The sequence below is a fragment of the Acanthopagrus latus genome, chromosome 4, assembly GCF_904848185.1.
Source record: "Acanthopagrus latus isolate v.2019 chromosome 4, fAcaLat1.1, whole genome shotgun sequence".
Classification (NCBI taxonomy): domain Eukaryota; kingdom Metazoa; phylum Chordata; class Actinopteri; order Spariformes; family Sparidae; genus Acanthopagrus; species Acanthopagrus latus.
In genome coordinates, this window is record NC_051042.1 from 4,338,472 (window position 1) to 4,359,942 (window position 21,471).

The window sequence follows — 21,471 nt, forward strand, 5'->3', positions numbered from 1 at the left end:
AGAAGTTTATTTGTTCAAATAAACTGCCCAACAAATTAAAAAGGGTTTACAAAAACAGAATAAAAGAGCTATGTAGTATATATAAACAAAAAGAAAAAAAATGAAACTGTGGACACATGGAGATATGAAGTAACTGTGTTTTTAAAACAAAACAAAAGATCATTGGCAAAAGGGCTGAATGTGGAAGTGTGTTAGCAGGACTTCTACAAAAGCTCTAAGCGTTGCGATCAATGCGGACGTCCACCTCTCGGCCATTGATCTTCGTTCCATTCATCATCCTGCAGGCTTTCTCGGCGCTCTCTGGAGAGTCGAATCTCACAGTTCCACAGCCCTTTGACTTCCCGTTCTCCATCTTGATCTCTGCGAACATCACCTGGCCTGCAGTGGACAAGAACGAGAGATGAGATTTCTTAAACCGCAGTGTTTCACAAAGTGCTGATGAGTGTTTAATCTGGCAAAAAATCTGTAAGCAATTAAGATTTAATACATTCTGATTAATTCATAAAGTTGAAGACATACCACAGTGACTGAACTTCTCTTTCAGCTTTTGCCATGTCAGATCATAGGACAGCTGCAACACAGAAACCACAATTTCAGTCAATACATTTGACAACGTGAATATGTCTGAGGCAAGATGAAGATAAAGTATGTCAAACAAATACGTCATAAAAAGCTAATTATGCTTATGCCAACAGCTTAAGTCTGCTATAAAGTACAGCATCAGCAAATTCGGCTACACAACCTGATCATAAAAAAACTCATTTACAGCATCATTATCATTTACAGTGATACATAACAAGCATGGGCTGAATCCCAATAAAACCTCCATCCATACTTGAGCATAAACATTCTGAGAAATGTTAGTAAAATAGTCATTAAGTGGCTTGGTCACTGCAATCCAATTTAATATGCTTCCAATTCTCTATACTAGCATAGCTGTCACAAATCCAGCGCACACTTACGTTTCGCACAAAGATCTGACAGCCTCCTTTGGAGCCGGAGCCTCTGTCAGACATGCCTCCACCCATGTGGCCCCCGCCTCCGTAGCCACCAAAGCCACGGTTCATGTCCATGCCTGACATGCCCATACGGTCAAAACCAGAGCCCATCCGGTCCATCGACATGCTGCCCATTCCACCACCTGCAATCACACACACACACACACACACACACACACACACACACACACACACACACACACACACGTAAACAACTTAAACTCATGTACTGAACAGGTTTGTAAATAGAGGTTATTGTAGCTGGTGACAGATTTATATTAATGATATTTAGACAATATTTCCATATTGAAACTGCCAAACACTAACATTCCACTACCTTTCACAATGACAAATAGCTCTTCATTAATCTAGTCCAGTGACATGTCACTGACCTAGATTAATGAATAAACACTGCATAAACTCTGTTAAACTATATTAATATTCCATTAAATCAGACCACGAACTGTCAGAGAGCCCAATGTCACTGTGACATTGTTTACACAAAAGGCGGACAAGTTTGTTTTCTGAAATCACAAACTCAACAAGGAAGTTTACTGTTTTCCACTCTGTGCGCCAGCGAGTGAAATACTCTGCCAATGACATCACAGGGAGGTACGACGACGATTGCTCAACAAAGGGAAACAAATGATATTCAGAAAATTCCTACTGTTTTCTAGATGTTGAGAACACAAAGCAACACAAGTCTATTCATTCTGTTAATGATAAAAATCCTAAATAAAAATGCTGTTATTTTATGCCCACATCACTCCAACATTTTCTGTTTAAATCTGCTGCATCACATATCATCAAATGTAACAACAGTGTTGTGCTTTACAAACAAAACATGAGAAGCAAAGGGCGCAATGACCCACTTAATTGATAAGACGCTATGAACTGATGTGCCAGTTTGTTTACTGTCCTCTCTGATGTGTGTATAACTGCATGGGCCCGTTCTGCAGAAGCCTGGTATCATTTGCACGTGATTTAAATCAGGGTAAACACAGGGAATGGCAGTACATGATGGCACTGAGCTCTGGTGCAATACTTCTTACAAGACGCTGTAGTTTTGTCGACACAGCTGTCCTGCTCCATCAAAATAGCTTTTATACAGTATAAGCTCGGGCTTCAACTATTATTTTCACTGTCAATCAGTGTGCCGATTATTTTCTCAATGCAGTTAGATCAGTAAATGTTAGAAAATGTGGGAAGATTTTGATCAATGTTTCCCAAAGACCAAGATATTGTCCTCAAACATCTGTTTTTCTCTACAGCCCAAAGACATTCAGTTTACGATCAGAGAGGAAGAAAGAACCTGGAAAATAATCACATTTAAGTAGCTGGAAACAGAGAATTTTGACTTTATATATTGTTTCTATTATATTTTACTTTATATTACTTAAACCAATCAGTCGATTTAAAAATAGCTGGTGATTCATTTTGTTTTCACTACAGCTCTAGTAATCAGCTGTGGACAGCAGATACTGCAAGAATCATATCAATCTATATCAATTCATAAATCAATGCAGACCGCTTTAGCCACATTATTATGAAGTAAACTGCTGGAGGGCTTTGAAGAATTTCAATTTAAACACTGCATTGGCAAATAGCTTTTCTGTTGCAACTGTGGGCACAACATCATGCACACTCTGTCTGTCCCAATGTGAATCACTATTGATCCAACAGAAGTATGCATCAAACACCAGTGTATAGGACTTCATGTTCTGTTTAAGGACAACACAAGAGCAGCGCCAATATTTGTACAGAGGTCATCTGAAAAAAGGACAGTCTCTCCAACATCTGGCCCTCCTTATTACCTATTCACCACGGCATGACGCACAATGACTTTCTGCATCATGGTCCACAAATTCTGACTTTAACACAATAGGCAGTATTATCGCTCTCAAAAAACAATTAAGGATACAAACGTTTAAAGTCAACAGCTCTGCTAAAGCTGTACCACGAAAGGTAATGTGTAACTCAGGCATGAATTGATGTTTTACACATTTAGAAAAATCGTGGACAGAATATTTTATGTACCTAATCCAGTCCCCATGTGCCCCATGCCACCACTGCCCATGCCTCCTCCAAAGCCACCACCTAAAAAGATACAGTGAGTTAGTGTGGATTAGATTAAACCGTAACACGATAACTTAACACACCAGCACACACTGAATCAGTCAGCCTGTAGACAGACCACCACAGAGGAGAAAAAGCAACCCCTGAACACCCCGACAAACTACAGAGAAGAACTTGCATGAAAGCCAATGACAGAAGTATGACTCACCCATTCCACCAAAAGAATCCCCAAATCCTCGATTCATTGACATGTCACTGTGGCCAAAGTCGCGATCCATTCCACCCATCCCTGACCGGTACATATCTCAACAGGAAAAAAATTGGAACCTTAGATTTCAGATAGCAACAGCACTAAGGTTCATCTCCCCATTTACAAAATAACATCCCAGAATAAACATCTACCCAAGAGGAGTGAATGCGGCCTCTTACCTCCCATCCTGCCAACTGGTGCCATGTCTCTCCCTCCAAAGCCGCCCATGTTGCCCATGGTGTCCATGCCCCCGAAGCCGCCACCACCCCCACCTCCACTCATCCCTGTCAGATGCAAGCAAGTTTGAACAAAGGTCTCTCCTTTCCTCCACAAACAGATGATGATGGCTTTCAAAGAGAAAACTCATGAGCTATCAAAAACCTTACCTCCACCAAGTCTGTTCATTCCACCACAACCTGGAACATCCATACCTGTGGCAGAATAGGTCAGTCAGATCATGTTTAAACACACATCAAATCTATTTACATCAAAGGGGCTATTATATATTCATGGAAAGACATTGTTAGTGGTCTCATTTTCAAATACAGTAAAAAGCTGCTTTCAGGTAGGTCACATCTGAGTCATGTAAGGAGGAAGAGCTCTACCTTTCTTATCTCTTTAACCCACTGCTGCAGGGACAAAAGATGAGCCATGAAAATGTCAGCCAACACTTGATGGTTGAATGGCTTAAACATTAACTGTGTACATAAGGCTAGCCGGTATATTATTACAAAATAATGTTCAGAGTTGTTGATTGGTGTTTTCCTGTGCTGCTCATGTGATGATCAGCTAGTGGAGATGTGCCCAATTTATCTTTGATAAACATTTTCTTTCATTTCAATGTATGTGATGTACTGTGGCAGCACACGTGAGCATTTTCTGCACAAACACGACTGAAGACATTGTTGTCTTCAGTTGAGGTGGCTCACCTCCAGGCCCCATGGAGCCCATTCCACCTCCTCCACCGCTGCTAAGACGGTTGGCATTAATAGGCTGCCCTCCTGGCCCCAGTCCCATGCCAATACCACCTAGACCACCTACACAGAAAACAGAAGGGAAAAAAAAGATTACATTCCACAGAAAAACGTTAACAAAGCTGAATAAATAATCACTGATGTTACTGACTGTCATCGTAACAGACTTTCCCCAGAACTTAATAGATTGATGTTAATTAAAAAAGAAATGCACAATGACATTTTATTTTATAATCCTTTAATGCAAGTGCAAAGCACCAATTCTAAAGCAAGATATACTGCTTAGAGCAAGGGTGCAGCATTTTCCCTTGGACGGCCAAAACTAAAATTACAAGGTGGGCCATGGGCCAAAAGCAACTGTTATTGTACTGTTATTTTTCCAGAAAATTGTACTAAATCTGAGGTCCCCTTAACTAACTGACTTCCTGACAGTGTCACTCAAAAATGATTGCATAGTAGTTGCCCTATATAATTTAGAGACCATTATTACCTCACAAAGTATTAAACAGCATAAATTAATTTTCGTTTAACTTTTTTTTTCCAATTCATTTCTGCATTACTTCCACTAGAACATCTGGTGGGCCAAATTAAACCTCATTAAATTTGCCCCAAGGGCCGCACTTTGGGCAGCCCTGGCTTAAAACATACTTTAGATTAAACGAATACAGACGTTGCCTTTCAGTATAACACGTTATTTAACCACCCACATATCATATTGTTTTAATTTGTGCAGTATTTCCATATCCTATTTTAGTGCAACATGCCTTAACTTTCAGTGCAGACATCGGACATTTGTCCATTCCATTAATACACAAGCACACCGTGGCATGGGCACATACTCCAACTCTACTTGACTATCTTTTGATACAAGGGTTCTCACCAAAAACCTGCCATTTAAATAAATGCCGAAGGATTCCATCTCATGCAAGTCTCTTAATATCTAACTGATGTATCAGCCACTACCTCTTAAATCATGTCTTTAAGCATTAAGGACCATGCCGATCAAAAGCTCTCCTACAGATAGGAAAAAAATGCCGCAAGCTGCTTGAAATCTATTTCTTTGGCATACAGCTTCAGCAACATATCTAGGTCTTGGAAACATCACTGTAAATCATTTTATTCACAAGTCATTTTTTACCAGTGGGTATCATACCTCCAACACTGACAATGTTGTTATACAATTCACAGATCATATTACTATGGATACGAGTTTGATTTTAACAACTGTGTATAGACAGTGTACTCACGTGGTAACTGAGGTGATTTTTCTACTTGACGGAAATCATCTGGGGGAAGAGATTTCTCATCCTATTAAACACAAAAGTTCATCACTGTAGTTCATGAACAAAATTCATCCTCTCATCCTGTACAGCTGAAGCTGTGTAATGAACAGAAATAACATACCATTTTAACATGCATCTGTCTGTCAAAAAGCATCTGTCCGTTGAACATGGCTGAGTCCAGAGTCAAGGAGAAGGGTCACAGTTAAATTGTAAAGCATTGATTTTTCTATTTTAGTGTTCAGGTTTGAAGGATACAAATGGCCTGCACAGCCTCCAGCGACTGCTCGAAAGTCACTGTTCCCATCCCGCGACTCTTTCCGTCTTTATCTTCTTTGACATCTGCTCGTTTCACTACACCTGCCATGCCAAACACCTCCTTCAACTTCTTCCAGCCCACTTTGAAATCCAGCTGAAAAACAAGAGACGACCATTTTTTTTATCAACAAGAATCATCATGACTAGCTATAGTAGGAAATGGCTTATTACTGTGTCCTCACATTGGCTACAAACACCGTGTTGCCAAGTCGTCCGGCCTGCAGAGCATGGATGACGTCAGGTGGGATGTTAGGGTTGTTGGCAATGGAGGGCGGGATGTTCATCCCGCCAGGCCCCATGTCCTGCCCGCGACCTCCCTGTTGACCTCCTCCCATGCGCTGAAGCACACGTCGAGCATGTTCACCATCAGGGTCCTTAAAATAAGAATTACATTACACTTTACTTCTGGACAGTTAAACCAAGACAATCATAATGAATCAATCAGGTCATCATTGTCCACTAAGAACTGTACATTGCTTTTGCACACCTGAGTGTGTTATCTGGGGGTATTTCAGGGTCCATTTCACTAAAAGATATACTCTGTAATAAATGCCACAACAATTTGTGACTACTAACACATTTCTCAGATCATATGTATAGACGTATAACCATCTGTCACTGGAAGTAATGTGTCTGAACTTTCCATCTGTGAATACAGGTGAAAAAACAGGCTTTGGCAGTTTCTGTTTTCCTTCCTCATATTTGAACCTTTCCTTATCTGTTTTTAAGTCGTACACACAGTAGATAAGACATTAATTAATATGTCTTGTAGTTTGTTTCTCCTTTGCCTCTCAGTGTTGGTAATTTTGGTTTACTGTAGCATGATGACTAATGCATGTGGTCATTATTTACTATTCAAAATCTGGATAGAAATACAATAAAAGAATTCAGTTAAGCTGCACTCTTTTAAAAGTAAAGCTGTTCTCACCTCCTTGATGTTCAGTGGCCTTCCACTCAGGTCATGCTTATTCATAGTTTCTATCGCCTTCTTCACAAACTCCTCATCTTTGAACTCCACCACACTATTGAATAAGGGAGAGATGAGTCAGAATCAGCAGAGTCCACGCAAGTGCAAGATTACAAAAAAAGAAGGTCTGTGCTCGAGAAAGCGAGGTTGTTTCTTACCCACAGCCCTAACCAGGGTGCATCATAGGAGTTCAGGTAGCGCACACATCCAAAGTTGAGGGAGTGAACAAAATACAGTTAGAATCAAAACAAATCACGAGAACATTATAAATCTAATTCATCAACATGCTTGAAGTATTTTCTATAGTGCATGTTGGCCATATCTTGCCCACTAGCTTGAGCCAGCAGGTTGTTGGTTGTGTTTAAGTCTACTGCAAACAAGATTAAAAAACTAATAAGAAACTGATTATTTACCATTATTTGAAGCAATATATACAATTTACTGTTTGAAAACAAGTTAACAATAATGGTGTACATTTTGTTTAAAACAGGTTTTGTTAAAGACATGTGACACTAAAAGATATCTGCACATTGTAGTTAACTGAAACACTGTATTGTTTTGAACTGGACACAAATACCAAGGAGCAAGATTTAAAAAAAAAAAATGCATATAAAAATTTACATGTTTGAGATGAACCAGTTTTAGGACTGCAATAAAGAAAAAAAATGTGTGGTCCACCTTTGCATCTATATGCATTTTTGCCATTTGTATAAAAACATACCAATAAAAAAAAAACAAAAAACATTACAGGATCTTTGAAGACTGTTTTGTTCCTTTGAAGAGAGAGCTGTGTCATATAACAAAATTTCAAAATATGATTTTGAGCCATGAGGGTCAATCAATAAGACAAATCACACAACCCACATTTCCCTTTGGAAAATGGCCAAACAAACAAACTTTAACACCAATTGAAATAACAACAACAAAAGCAAAAGTGTACTCTTAGAAGAGTTCATTAGGCTACTTTTCCAAAAAATCAACAGGACATCTCCCTTTCAAATGAATATCAATCATTAGCCATCTATCAGGCTCTAAACACAACCTGCAGTATCTCCAGTTCAGTAACTTGGTAAGACCCAAAGGATCAGAACCTATAAGAGCACTGGATTAATAAGAGCCTGCTGAGGGCATTTAAAACCTCGTGCAGCAAGTTGGCCACATCACTTACCCTTGACTTTCCTTCTGCATCCTTAAAGAGCTCCACGTATGTAACCTCACCAACTACATGAGACATACAAAGGAAAAATACCAAAGAACAAAGGAATTTAAGTCACCAAGTCTTCAAGTCGCCGGTGGCCTTGGCAATGCCGCTACTGATGGAAATGTCCCATTAATGATCAACAGTCAGCCCAGACCAACATCCCACCAGACAACACCATGCCTTTCTGGGCAGTGACTGAGACACCCAAAGGCCAAGGCCAGAGAGAAACACAGCTACGTTAAACCTGGGAAATTCAAAAGACTTCAACATGATCAGTTTGTCAACAGATTCCATTCATAGCAGTTGAAAGGTTTAAACTGTCCATTGACCTTTCAAAAGGCTTCTTAAAACCCCCATAATTCAGAATGTTAAAAAAGTACAATATTTCATTCATGTTATCAAGATTCACCTTTCAACAAATGCAACAAAATCATTCAACACTCAATTCTACTGATGGTTTGAGGTTACATTTTGGAGCTGACAATGCCATAAAACAAGTGACAATGTAACTAGGTTCATCTTCCTTTTCTCACAGACATATCAGCCCAAACTAAATTGTTGTCCATCCAAAAAGAATTTATTAAAACTCCAATAACCTAATATCACACTATGTTGGTTCCCTACTATCCAAAGAAAGCTACAAACTACTAAATGACTACTGATAGAAGCAGGATGCTCCATCTGGTAAGAAAAGAAGAAGGGTCAAGAAGTTCTAATGAGCTGAGGAGCTACAGAGGGGATGACACCATCCCCATCACTGGGGACATTACCTTTCTCACGCATTAGATCTTTAATTGCCTGCCACTTCATATCATAGGGGATATTGCTGATGAACACCCGGTTCCTATGAGCACTCTTCTTTTCTCCACTGTGTTTGTCTTTGTAGGGATGGTAACGGTTTCCTCGTCGGCTCCCGGATGACTTCTCTTTACCATCGTGCTTTTCTTTGGGGGGCTTGGTTTCTTCAGCATCCCTACAAAATGCACAAAGCTGCGAGTCAGAGAACACATCTAACAGACCTGTCAATAATTGTGTGAGAAATAGCAGGAACTTATTGTGTGCTAAGCATTTTCTTCACCTGTAAGCAACACTTTCTCCCACACAGAATGAGTGGGACAGCTCAACAGCACCTCAGATACATGAGGTATTAAAATGCAATCTCTATCGGGAACAAATTATCCAGGTAAAGAAAAACTTGTAAATATGTACGATTTTATAAGATCTGCCTAACCAAGTCTTGAGATCATCTGACTTGCATTGTGTTTCGATCTCAGAACTAAAGAAGCCTCTTGGATGAGAGGTGAAAGAAACTGAAACTAGTCCAGTTGCCTACAATATAGCACCCAGAATGTCAGGTAGGTGTAAATGCATTTCACACAACGTGTAAGTATCCATCCACAACGTAACTGTTTTCAGCTAACAAAAATATAGGTTGTTCAAAATTTAGAGAGCAAGAAAGAAACTGCATTTGCAGAATTTAGAAAATAGGACAGTGATTAACTAACGTTATTAAGTTTCTCCCTACTTAACAACTTGCACAAGTAAAGGAGTCTGAGACTGATTTACCTCCTCAAATTACTCATGAGAAGGTTTGGCTCTGGAGGACAGAGTTCTAATCTTTAGGAGGCTAATAAGAACACATCTAAAGTATCAGGTGTTCATAAAAATGCATGATTGAAATATGTATTGTCCAAGTAAAGACCCCGCTTTAAAACCAGGTGTAACTGCGGTGTCAACATCACATTGATGATTCTACTTACCTTGAGAAAAATTTGTCAAAAAGGTTATTTGCAGAGCCCGACAGATATTGGCTGGATATAAATATCCTATCGCAAATATATCAGTCTTGGCTATGTTGTCCAATACAGCCCAATAAGAAAACTTCTGTTTTTACATCATGTACTGCTGAGAAGGGTCTTGGGGAATTTTCCAATCATTATTTTTCTAGAGAAGTTTAGCCTTCCAGTAGACTGATGTCCTTTTAGACAAAAAAGTTAATTCTTAATCATAAATATCCACTGTCCATTTGTCACCAGTCTTTGAGGGATTGGTGCAAAACATCTGTGTATATTGACCAACATATCAATATCAGATTTTTTTAAAAACACCCTCAACATCATCCTAAAAATCCAGTATCAGTTTAACACAGAGCCTAGTTATTAGGTAACATAACAAAATCAAAACTACTACATTTCAATAATAACTTCGTGACACCTTTAGATTCCTGTGAGTGTAAAGGCAGCTTAATTCATGAACAATTGACCTTTTCACTAAAATTAGGCGTATCAGAATAAATAACATTCAACAGACATGTGGAGACTTGTTTTCCATTCAAAATGCCCAATTCTGAAGTTAAAGGTGCACTGCGAAATTTGGGGGAAGACATTTTAATTAAGAGATAGAGATCTTCATTGACTGATCGTTTTTATACATAAAAAAAATAAATAATAGGAACTCTTTTTGTTTTATTACTGCACAAACAAACAAACCTTAAAGGACCACACAATGTCATACTTTGTTTATGAGTGGCGGACCCTGCCACCTTACTAGCTTCAAACAGTGTCCTGGTGAACTTACTTTCCTCTGAGAGCATGAGAAAAAAAACAAAAAAACAAAAACAAACCACTACTCCATTAATTATGATTTTGAATTTCTTCTCCAAAACTATAGTGTACCTTAAAAAAAAAAAAAAAAAAAAAAATCATACTAGCTCTGCTACTTAAATCAAAGAAACAAAAGACAACGCATAATTTATGGTAATTTATGACTCCTATTAAATAATTGTAACAGAGGTCCAACTCTATTACTTCACATGAGTTTCATTTCTGCATTTAGCGTTAATACTAACGTTATCGACATTAGCGCCCAGTCAGGCTGAGCCATTACACGGCGGTTCGCTATATCAAGAGAGCACAATTATGAGACTCCAACACGAAGTTATACAGCATGCTTGTACCGTCAAGATAGCTACACGTGTAGTTCATATCAACGGTAATTAGCAGCCACGACGGTGTTTGTTAACAGATGACAGAGGCTTCTTGGCTAACAATAGCTAGCATCACAGGACTCCATCTTAGCTAAGTTAGCTAACGGCTGCAGCGACGGGAGGGACAGAACAATGCATCATCTTCACTCACGTTTTCACGCCATTAGGTGTCTCCTCGGACGTGTCTTCGGTTTCGGACTTCACGGACGCAGTAGATTCCTCTTGCTTTGGCTCCTCATCAAGGCTTGCAGCATCTGCCATGTTGATTGTGTTTGCCCAACACAACGTAAGATGCCCCTGACGCTACGCAGTTCAAAATGTGCAGTGGGGAGGTTTCTTCTTCTTCGTCGTCGTCTTCTCCTTCTTCTTCTTCGTCTTCTTTTTTGGGCGGATTGCAACACCTGCTGTTAGTCCACCTACCGTCCTGGAGTGTGTAGCACAGGCTTCAGTGGTGCTGTGCACCTCCAACGCGAGATTTGGGAGATGTTGCTAGGCAGCTTGGCTGAATAGAGAAGATTACAGTCGAGGAATAAGCGCAGATATAATTGGGACCACTTTAAAAGAATGTCCACATGATTGATCTGAGGTGAGTAGACACTTCCAGGGTTTAGCAAGTGAGCAACCTTGTACCTGTGCGCAGAGAGTGATCCCTCTGATGGATGCATATTCGTGCTTCTAAACAGACCAGACCTAGAAACCAAAATCCAGACATGTGCAGCCCACTAAAGCAGTCTGACTGACGCACAAGACAAAGACAGAGCATTGGAAGTATCTGCTAGAACCAGTGAGTCCCTGAATACTCTGCAAATGTTGTTATGCTAATAATAGAGTGCAGAATGAGCCAGGCCAATTCATCATTCCTGAAACTATTGATTGATGCACTTTTGCTCTGCTGGAAGAATAATTTCATTTTCGTTATACAATATGCTTTAACATTTGTAGAGAGTGTGCTCAGCAGGCCTGTGCACCGCCATAACAAAACAGAACACTTCTCAGTATCACATAAAGCTGATTGAATTCTTGTCAGACAAAAAAAACTTTGCTCAGCTCCCAGCTGATTGAAGTTTTTTTTTACTTATGAGGACAAGGACTTTTTGAGCCAAAAGGAACAGGATCATGAATGAAACTTCATTCATGCCGATGGAAATTTGAGTGAAGTTTTGACGTCCCAAAAACATGGCTGGAGCTTCACAGCCTGCATGCAGAGTCTCCTAAACAAGTGAGGTAGATGGGGGCTTGTTTGCTCTACACATCTTGTCCGGCATAAGACAAGCCTCTTGGAGCCCTGATATCAAATCTGTTTGAAAAGGTGGAATTTACAACCTTTTTAAAGACAAAATAAGCTGCTAAAATAATAATAATAATAATAAGCTAAAAGCACTAATGCATATCATGTCTATATGTAGATAAAGACCAGATATTTTAGGGTGAATTTATCTTTTAAGGCCAAAACATTTTTGTAGCTTTTCATATTTTGACCTTTTGTTAGTTCTATGCTGCATAATAGTATCATTTACACACCTAGCATACATATGAACATATGAACAATAATTCAAAGCAAGCCTTTCTAGAAAACAAGCAAAAAGAGGTAGTGTGAGGCTTATGGATAAAGTACTGATGATAGGAGGGGATGCAGACAATGTGAAGCCACATTTTACAGTTAATTCACACTAGATCTGCAGAGTCCAAATGGTGATTTTAATTGCATCAGAATCAGAACCCTCAGTGCACCTTCAGGTGAGCTTCTCCGGCCCAGATGTTTGCTATGCTATGGGGAAGTGTCTTATCACACATTGACATTTTGAGTTGTATGGTAAAACCACAAGTTCAACAAATGGTGCAGCCTTACACCCGGAGGTACATACATTTTCACTCCGTCCAGGAACAGATACCACTGATAAGTCAGGTGTGATTAAAGACAGATTGCAACAAGTTCCAATTACAACATGGATAAGGTTGACCTGTAGCATAGCTGTGAAGTTAACCTTTAACTTTATGTACAGTGCATTTTATACTCTGTCAATAAAAAAATCAGGTCCATAAACTAAAAATACACTTCCTTGATGGTCAGCATACATCCAGCAGATTAGTGTTGCACAATTCATATCAAGGCAGTGGAAATAAAGCTTCATAACTGCAGTTCTTTTACAGAGAACGAACGGTTCGCACTGAGATGCATGGAGTTAATGTTGAAGCCTCCCACAGTGTGACTTTGTGCACTGCTGTAACAAAAGTTTGAAGTCAGATTTATTATTTATTTTTTTAGTAGCCAAGTAGTTACTAAAAGATTCTCTTTTTGCAAACACTCCTGAGTAAAATGTGATTTACTTGAAAAGACATGAAGTTGTCTTTCCAACACACCAAACAAAGACACAATCAGAAAAGTGACTTAACCTTTTTTCAACCAGCTATATAGTCAAATTGGAAACTCATGATTGACAAGCTTTTGTTAAGCTTTAACCTCGCATTATGAAGCAAATGTTTGCACAACACAATGGCCGTAGAATAATGACACCATTGGCGTTTAAAAATTGGTTCCCCCTTAAACCTCACCATATAAATGAAGGCTGACTGGCACTATTTCTGTCTGTTTTTAACATCGCCATTATTGACTAAATACATTTAAAAAGTCACATTTGTCTTGTGTTACAACTCAACGGGAAAAGTCTGTTTCCACTTTTTTGTTTATTTATGGTGTGAATACCACAGAATAACACAATGTAAACCTAACTTGCATATGTCTAATGTGGCCATCGCTAGTTTATTAGCAGTTCCAGTAGTATTTCTATTTTTATGGCACATTATGATGTGTACAATCACCTGCAAGATGTAGGACGTACACTGCAGTATCTCATTACAATACGTGCTTATTAAATATATGAACATAAAACTCAAAATGCAAGTTTGGGAAAATTTGTGTAATTAGAATACTAGTAATTATTTAAAAAATACCAAAAGATATTCTATAAACTGATGTAATTTTATTTTAGCCATTTAGTCGCTTCACTATGTGCTGGAATTTGATGAACAGCAACAGACAAGAGCTACACAATTACGATGCAGTCATTATTTTGAGATATTTATATGTAATTATTGAAGTAACTCTGTATTTACGCTATCTGTTCTTTTAACTCCTCATGCAGCTTTTATGATTTTGCATTGAAAATAGATCACATCAGTGGTTTCCCAAACAAAAACATCCAAAATATTTCAGATATCATTAATGATTAATCGATTGTCAAGGCAGTCACCGATCAATTTGACAAATTGCTTAAAATTTGCATTCCTCGGTGTGACAGTAATATTTTAGATTATTATATTTACCCTCGAAAGTCACGCCAGCGTTTTGTCGAACTTAGAGACCATGTAAATTTAATTAAGTTGTGAGCCTCAGGAGAATTAGTAATTGCTGCAATCAGGCTAATGAGGAGGCTGAATAAAGTATCTAAAATCTTTGTGATTTAACTGCGTCTGCCTTTGTGCTGTCTTGTACAGATTGTATTATCACAAAAGGGCATGGTGTAGAGTTCATTAACATTAAGGGGGGGATACCGTGAGAGCAGTTCACAGAATAATGATTTTATAGTTCTCAATATCAGTTTTGCTCTGAGATAAAAGTCTAGCAATCTTTATCCCTATGTCCTATGGACACTGGGCAGCATTCGAATATGCTTTATGCAACAGGTTTAGATTGTCTCAGCAGTTCTTCTTCCAGACACAAAGGAGTCCAAAGCACTTTGGCACTCAAGTAAAAGCTTAAATTGCTTGTTATGACTGCTGACAGATACGTTGAACAGAAATGGCAAAGGTAAACACAGTCTTCACTCAAGTAGTAGTAGTAATAAAATACAGGCTCTGAAATGTATTCAGGATCAGTAGGATTTGTCCCAGCTGTTCCTAAACGCACCACGAAGAGAGTTGATTGTTGAGTCTCATTCCCAGGACGTCACATACACACATGTTGGTCTTAAAGCGTCTGGAGCAGCAACAAAGTGAGAGAATAAGAAAATCCAGGCAGAGGGCTGCAGGGCAACACTAACACTAACAAATCAAATCAGTTTTATTTATATAGCCCAAAATCCCAATCACACTGCCTCAGTGGGCGATACAATCAATCCAGTGAGTGACATCCTCTGTCCTCAGACCCTGGAGTGAGGAAAAGCTTGCCGTTTCTCCCAGAATCCCTCTCTGCCTCTTTCTGTTTTCTTCCACGTTGTCTCACTACGTCTGCTGTGTGTGATGTGCACTGATGAATGTTGAAATCAGTCTTGTGATGTTGGGAAGGTGTTCATACGTAGGGAGGAACAGTCAAAATACTCGAGTAAGGTACAAATACCTGAAAAATCTACTTAAGTATTTGTGCTTTACTCCTTCCCACCTCTGATGATAAATGCTATATCAGCAGGTGACCTCATGTAAGTTGTTGTAGTTCTATTCATGTTCACATGAATGATCTTATGATCTCACAGCCAACTCACCATAATGGTTTAATAACAGTGACAGTTCACACTGTCTGCATCTTCACCTCATCACTGACGATCGCACACTATTGCGCTGTGACCCAATGCTTTTCCACTTCGACCTTGTCTTTTAAATTGACACGAGTGCAATGAGGCAGCGTCTAAAGATTGCATTGTCTGTACAGTGTGACATCTCCCCATCTAATTTGCAAGTACTGTCCTTGAAATAAAAAGGTGCCTATGAGTAGCTGACTCTGGTGACAAATCACAGTGGTGCCACGCTACCTATTTCTACTCAGTTACAGCGCAGCGTTGACAACACAGCAGGGCTGGGTACGTACTGATCCAAGGAAGAAGGACAGTTTAACAGACACTGCAGAGGCATAAAAGTGTGAAGCAAAAGTGGACGTGAGGGAGGGAATTCACCTCTGGGACTTTGTCTGCTGTTTACAACTGAATAAGAAAAATGAAGCTATCTTTACCACTTTTAAGCAACGATGACCATCTCCCTCATGGCATGCCTTATCCTTAGATCCGAGTCACTGCACCACTGTGACTGAAACTACATTGCTGATATGAATTTGCGCTGCATAACAACAAAACAGATGGCCAGACGCTTCACTGCTGCATTCTGTTACAGTGGGCAATCTCATGACCTGCTGCCTTTTCTTTCCCTCACAGTCATGCCTTTCATTCTGTACAGTGAAATCTATTTAAACACCAGTGTCTTCTCCTTTACCGTGTCCAGGGAGGAGGCTTGCATTTGCAAAGCCTATAAGCAGAGGGTCTAATTCAATTTGACCACAGCGAACTGCACCAATTAAAAACGCATCATCAAACCAGGCTCGGAGGATAATGCTGTGCTGTACCGAAAATACCTTTGCAGCAGCATTTACTGGCCAGGAGCGGTGAGAGGCGGCATTTCCCCTCCTGGCTAAGCTGGTGGTATTCCTGTCACATTTTGGTGGAGTCATTTTTAGAAAAGCCAAGTAAACTGCGGAGGGGAGAGAATGAGGAGAGGAGGAAAAAGATGAGGCGGATTGCTTGTTTATGCTGCTGCATCCGTCCTGGTGTTGCCGAGGAGGAGAAGGTGGGGGGGGAGAATGTTGTGAATGAGTGAGGCAGCAGAGCAGCTGAGTGAGACTAACAAGTGGTTGCCATGCAGCAGGAGCAAGCGTGCGTGCTTCTGGAGGGGGAGATAGAGAAACAGAATGATAATGAGTAGGAGGCAGCAAGTAAGGGAGCATGAGGAGAGGAGCTGTATCTCCGAGAAGAGACACATATCATAGCTTGATCCTGCCTCTCCCCCTCTGCCTCCCTGTTTCTCTCTCTGTCTCTCGCTCTGTGTTTAGATGAGAGGCTAGCGTAGCGCGTCCAGAATGCCAGCGATGGATGGATTAATGGATACGTGTCTGAGGACTCCGAGGAAGAGGAGTTGCCCGCAAGAAACAGCAGCAACAGGTCTGTAAGGATGGAACGATAATGACGGTGAGACGCCTGCTTTTACTTCCTAAGACATCCTCGCTAGAGAATCTGTCAATGCAGTCTCTCTCTTTCACCCTACCTCACCCTCCCTCGCTGTCTCCCACACCGTGCATACTTGTGCAGCGTCCTCCTCAGCATTCTACTTCCTTCGCCCCTCGTCTGTCTTTCCCAATTCTGTCTGTTCATTCCCCCCCGTCCCTGTCCGTATGTACCCTCCCTCTCTCCCCTCCCTTCCTCTCACACGAGCCACCTGCTGCTCGTGTTCATGTTAAAAATGATTTGGGAGGCAAAGAACGATGGGAGCAGGCAGGCATTTATGTGACCACACCAGTTCTGGGATCATGTTTCGGTCAATCACCGACGCTTTCCTCTCTAATGGAATTACAGTGTCTGGCACGCAACAGGTAGAGAGCCCTTTCCTCTAAAGCAAACATACGTAGCGTCACATCTTCATGAGATGAAGCGCTTGCATAGACACATCACCGCTTTGCTTATGTTTAACAGCTGGCTATGCGCTGCGACACATTGTAATTCCAACTCGATTTAAAGGAATGTAGCCTTGGCATTGGCTCGTATCCCTTGAACTGGTTTTCCTGCAGTCTCCCTCACTCTTCTGTTCGTGGTTGCCTTTTTGAAATTTTCTGCAAAATTCCCAGAGGGGCAGAGTGAGCGAGAGAGCGATCGAAGTCTCCGGACATCTGTTTGATACCACATTCAAAAGAGGCTATTTATAGAAACCTGTAACCCCTCGTGTTTCATGGTCAGCGCCTTTCAAAACATCTAAATTGCTTCTCATATGTGCACCGTTGTTCCTCGCAGCCTGCGCAGTGTGTGCATTAACTGTGATAACGTGTTGATTCAGTGAATTCTCTCAGCACAGCACTAACCTGAAGCCATCATGTAATCTCTGTCCAGGTAACATGCAGGCTTCTAAACGCCTGACCCTATCAGAGGAGAGATGAGGCACCTAGATGCTGGTTTACCATGTGTAGCGTCCACTACAACCACTCCCTTGCTGCCATGAGCGGAAACGACATGATGGCGCACTCTCTAACTCTGGAGCAGAAGACGGCGTTTGCCTTCGTGGGGATGCTACTGGTGTTCCTGGGGCTGCTCATAGTAAGGTGTTTCCGGATCCTGCTGGACCCCTACAGCAGCATGCCTTCCTCCAACTGGGCCGACGGTATCGAGGGGCTGGAGAAAGGGACGTTTGAGTACGCCCTAACTTAACACAGGGACACGCACATCCATAGATGTCCTCGCGAACAGAACTGCCTATAGATATGTATACACACAAATACACACATGCAAACACACACAAGCCCTGCACAACCATTGTACCTGACACTGACGCACCATAAAGACATCTCTCTGTGACGGAGCGAGCCAAGAGACTGAAGCCGTGTATGTTGTTAAATGTGTGTGTGTGCTGTTAGTTCAGAGCCAGTGTAGAGTCTCTCTACTGTATGTGACTACTTGTCTGTTGTTGTGTGCGTCTGAGCGAGTGTGAGGCAGACGCTGTGTCATATTCTTTGCCCTTCTGCCAGGGGGTGTGCATTTCAGCTCATCGATTTACAAGGAAAGCGGCTGAAGCTCCCTTTAACCCACACCTACAAGTTGAATGTCTGTAGAGGTGGTTAGAGGTGGGTGCTCGTGGGACAGGGTGGGGATTTAGGGTGCAGTGGGATTATTCAGATGTAGTTCGAAGACTCAGGGACAAGATTCCTTACGTGAAAACAGAGTGGTTGCACCTCTGCACAGCAGAGCTGTTCTGCACAAGAATGTATCTGGTTGGAAACAGGGTATTACGTGTAACTTGTGCTTTGTGGACGAATCAAATCCAGTCTGTTGGTGATCCAAAGGAATGCTGCTGCTGCTGCTGCTGCTGCTGTTGCTGCTGCTGTGTGTACAGATTGGTCCTTTCCGTGGCGTGAAAGGCATTTGAACAAACTGTGATTTACAATATGGTGTTACTGTTTCTAAATGATGCAAAAACAGCTCTCAGAGTTTGTACTGCTGCTGCCTGTGAGTGATGGTATACTGTGTGTTGCCACAGTTACGTGTCCGAGTGAAAGAAAAAAACCCAACTGTTTACTTTCGACAGTATGTCTGCAGAGACATATGATAATGTTGATTTATGGACTGCCAATTGTTCCGTCCGTCGTCACGCGTTCTGTCTAAAGGTTGGCTGATTCAAGCAAGCCAAAGAACTTTGAAGGGAAATGCGGATTACAGACTGGGAAGGACTCTGTCTCTCTCTCAGCGCTGCTAGTTTTCTAATGACAAGGATAAACTCTCACTACCTGCCTGCAGAGGAAAAGGTCACATGGAAAACAGGGGTGGGATGTCTGTCAGCACTGCACCTGAACATCTTTTTCCTCCCGTTTCTCAGCCATCCTCACCCTCCCTCACCTGCTCTCTTCCTGCCCGACAGAGGAAGACTGGACAGTCGGAAACAGAGATTCGTTAATACGGCAGACTGGTCGAGGTCTTGAGTGTTCCTTTGCTAATTTCTACGGTCTACGGTTTCTCCTTAGTGCTGTGAATCTGCCTTACTGTGACCTTCAATGGGTTTATGTGCCTTCATCTAGAAACATTAGAGCACCTGTTTGTGTGTGTGCATGTGTGTGTGTGTGTGCGTGAGCGTGTGGGCGCGTGTGGCATATCATGAAGACAGATAATGCATCTCCTGACCTGTTGCTTGCTCAGCTGGTGGTAGAGTTTTCTCATTGATATAGATTTGATTCAATGATGTGAAATAAATACAAATTTCTTCACTTTAAATATGGTCGGTCGAATCTCTGCTTTCATTTTTTTTTTCATCTGCAGCGCACGTCGGGTGAAGAATAATTCTTGTGAGATCAGTTGAGATCAAATTGGCTCGGTACTTTAGGCGACAGTTTTTGGTTGAAGGATTGCAGAGGCTCAAATTAGAGCTCTTTTGTGTTTGTGTTCTCTGCCTCTTAACTCTGGCGGTCGTCGTCTGACGTTTGCTGCAGCACAGACAGATCAGGACTGAGAGGCTGCATTGTAGCAGTGGTTCCCAAACTCAGGGTCCCGACCCCCACCAGCATTACCAGCGTGTTCTTCCTGGCCTCATGGGAACTGTCGCAGTGAGCTTGAATAATGGCCTCCTGCGCTTGAAGGAAGCAGTAGCATGATAAAATGTAGGACGTTAGCATAGGCAACAAGGTCTGCAACACCTGTAATTTGCTATCCATATGTTGAATTGTCTTGTGGAAAAGGATCATGTGGCCAATCAGGGATGTCATGAGTCTTGAGACCCAATCGGGGAGCTTTACTGTTTCCAAAGTCTCTGTTTCTGCTCCTTCACATCTACATGCAGCCCGCGATTTGTTTGAACTAAAACGGGTCCAGCAGCTTTTTCAAAAGTCTGCGTGTTAGGGTTCATAAAACGCAGGGGTTGTGTGGCTGACAGACTTAACGAAGCAAAAGTGATAAAGGGAAAACATTCTTGTGGATGTGGCCTGAAGGGTCATCAAAGTTTCACAGGAGCTGCGATTTTAAAGGTTGTATGAAAACATTATATATATATTACAATATATTACATATCTAATATATACAATTGGCCTCTATCTCAGCATTCCATTTATTTCTGCAAAATGAAATAGTTTTGTTTTTTTTTGTTTTTTTTGACTGCATTCTTTTTATTGTTTTGACAATATTACAAAGAAATATAAAAAAAAATGTAGTTACATGTCATGAACAAACATGTCAACACTGGTCCTTACAAGATTTCAAGTTATTGGTTGGGAATAAGGTTAGTGAGTTCAAAAAAATAAGTAAATACATAATATTAAAGCAATAACATTAAGTACTGCAAAGCACTATAGTTTACATGTCCCCAGGCACTTCCATCAGATGAGACAGATCCGTCCTCAATACATAGTTAATAAAGGGTTCCCAGATCTGGTGGAAAATATGTGTTCTGTGTTTTATTGTATATGTTATTCTCTCTAAAGGGAGAGTTGAAGACAGTTCAGACAACCACTTCTTCACACTTGGGCTACTAGTGTTTTTCCACGAGATGGCTATTACTCTCTTTGCCATTAGCACGCTGAAGTCCACAAATATTCGTTGATGTTTTTTAAACTTCAAATTATCTGGATATAGACCAAATATAAACAAATGTGGGATTAATGGTATTTGAATTTGTAAAATATTTTGAATACATTGTTTTATTTCTTGCCAGAATTTTTGTATTTTTGTACATTGCCAAATACAGTGGTTTTTCCTTCCCACATTTAATACAAGTATCAGGTATAGCACTGTTATATTTGTGAAGTTTTTCTGGAGTGATATATGTTCGCATCAACCAGTTGTACTGTAGTATTTTCAGGCGTGTATTAGAAGTTCTTGATTGTGTTTGAGAGCATACTTCCCCCCATTTTTCTATTGGGATGTCCTCCTGTAGATCTTCTCTCCATGCTCCCAGCCTTCCTGCTGATGTTTCTG

At 40.8% G+C, this 21,471-nt stretch overlaps 2 protein-coding genes across 7 annotated transcripts; one reads left to right on the forward strand and one right to left on the reverse strand.

Annotated features, from left to right (window-relative positions):
* Window positions 1–44: 44 nt before the first annotated feature.
* On the reverse strand, window positions 45–11,464 carry myef2 (myelin expression factor 2). Of its 2 annotated transcripts, XM_037095348.1 has the most exons (17): window positions 11,202–11,464; window positions 8,835–9,037; window positions 8,032–8,084; window positions 7,022–7,029; window positions 6,825–6,918; window positions 6,079–6,270; window positions 5,837–5,990; window positions 5,703–5,752; window positions 5,546–5,606; window positions 4,254–4,361; window positions 3,711–3,755; window positions 3,504–3,608; window positions 3,283–3,378; window positions 3,036–3,095; window positions 963–1,141; window positions 520–571; window positions 45–378 (listed from the first exon to the last, which is right to left on the reverse strand). In XM_037095348.1, the coding sequence occupies exons 1-17, from the start codon at window positions 11,309–11,311 to the stop codon at window positions 215–217; spliced, it is 1,734 nt and encodes a 577-aa protein (XP_036951243.1). In that variant the 5' UTR covers window positions 11,312–11,464; the 3' UTR covers window positions 45–214. The 2 variants fall into 2 exon arrangements, with proteins under 2 accessions (XP_036951243.1, XP_036951244.1); XM_037095349.1 differs by lacking the exon at window positions 3,036–3,095.
* A 36-nt stretch (window positions 11,465–11,500) lies between these two features.
* ctxn2 (cortexin 2) lies at window positions 11,501–20,795 on the forward strand. 5 transcript variants are annotated; one of them, XM_037095351.1, is made up of 4 exons: window positions 11,501–11,636; window positions 11,734–11,834; window positions 16,863–16,998; window positions 17,911–20,795. In XM_037095351.1, the coding sequence occupies exon 4, from the start codon at window positions 17,980–17,982 to the stop codon at window positions 18,223–18,225; it is 246 nt and encodes an 81-aa protein (XP_036951246.1). In that variant the 5' UTR covers window positions 11,501–11,636; window positions 11,734–11,834; window positions 16,863–16,998; window positions 17,911–17,979; the 3' UTR covers window positions 18,226–20,795. The 5 variants fall into 5 exon arrangements, with proteins under 5 accessions (XP_036951246.1, XP_036951248.1, XP_036951245.1 ...); XM_037095353.1 differs by having other exon boundaries at window positions 16,863–16,971; XM_037095350.1 differs by lacking the exon at window positions 11,734–11,834 and having other exon boundaries at window positions 11,507–11,636.
* Window positions 20,796–21,471: the final 676 nt, after the last annotated feature.

Excerpts from the sequence above, each read along its gene's own strand:
- myef2 (XM_037095348.1), bottom strand. The coding sequence starts at position 11,311 with ATGGCAGATGCTGCAAGCCTTGATGAGGAGCCAAAGCAAGAGGAATCT. Across the intron at positions 3,609-3,710 it reads AATGAACAGACTTGGTGGAG|GGATGAGTGGAGGTGGGGGT; the intron begins GTAAGGTTTTTG and ends TGCATCTGACAG. Across the intron at positions 3,379-3,503 it reads ACCAGTTGGCAGGATGGGAG|ATATGTACCGGTCAGGGATG; the intron begins GTAAGAGGCCGC and ends TTTCCTGTTGAG.
- ctxn2 (XM_037095351.1), top strand. The coding sequence starts at position 17,980 with ATGTGTAGCGTCCACTACAACCACTCCCTTGCTGCCATGAGCGGAAAC.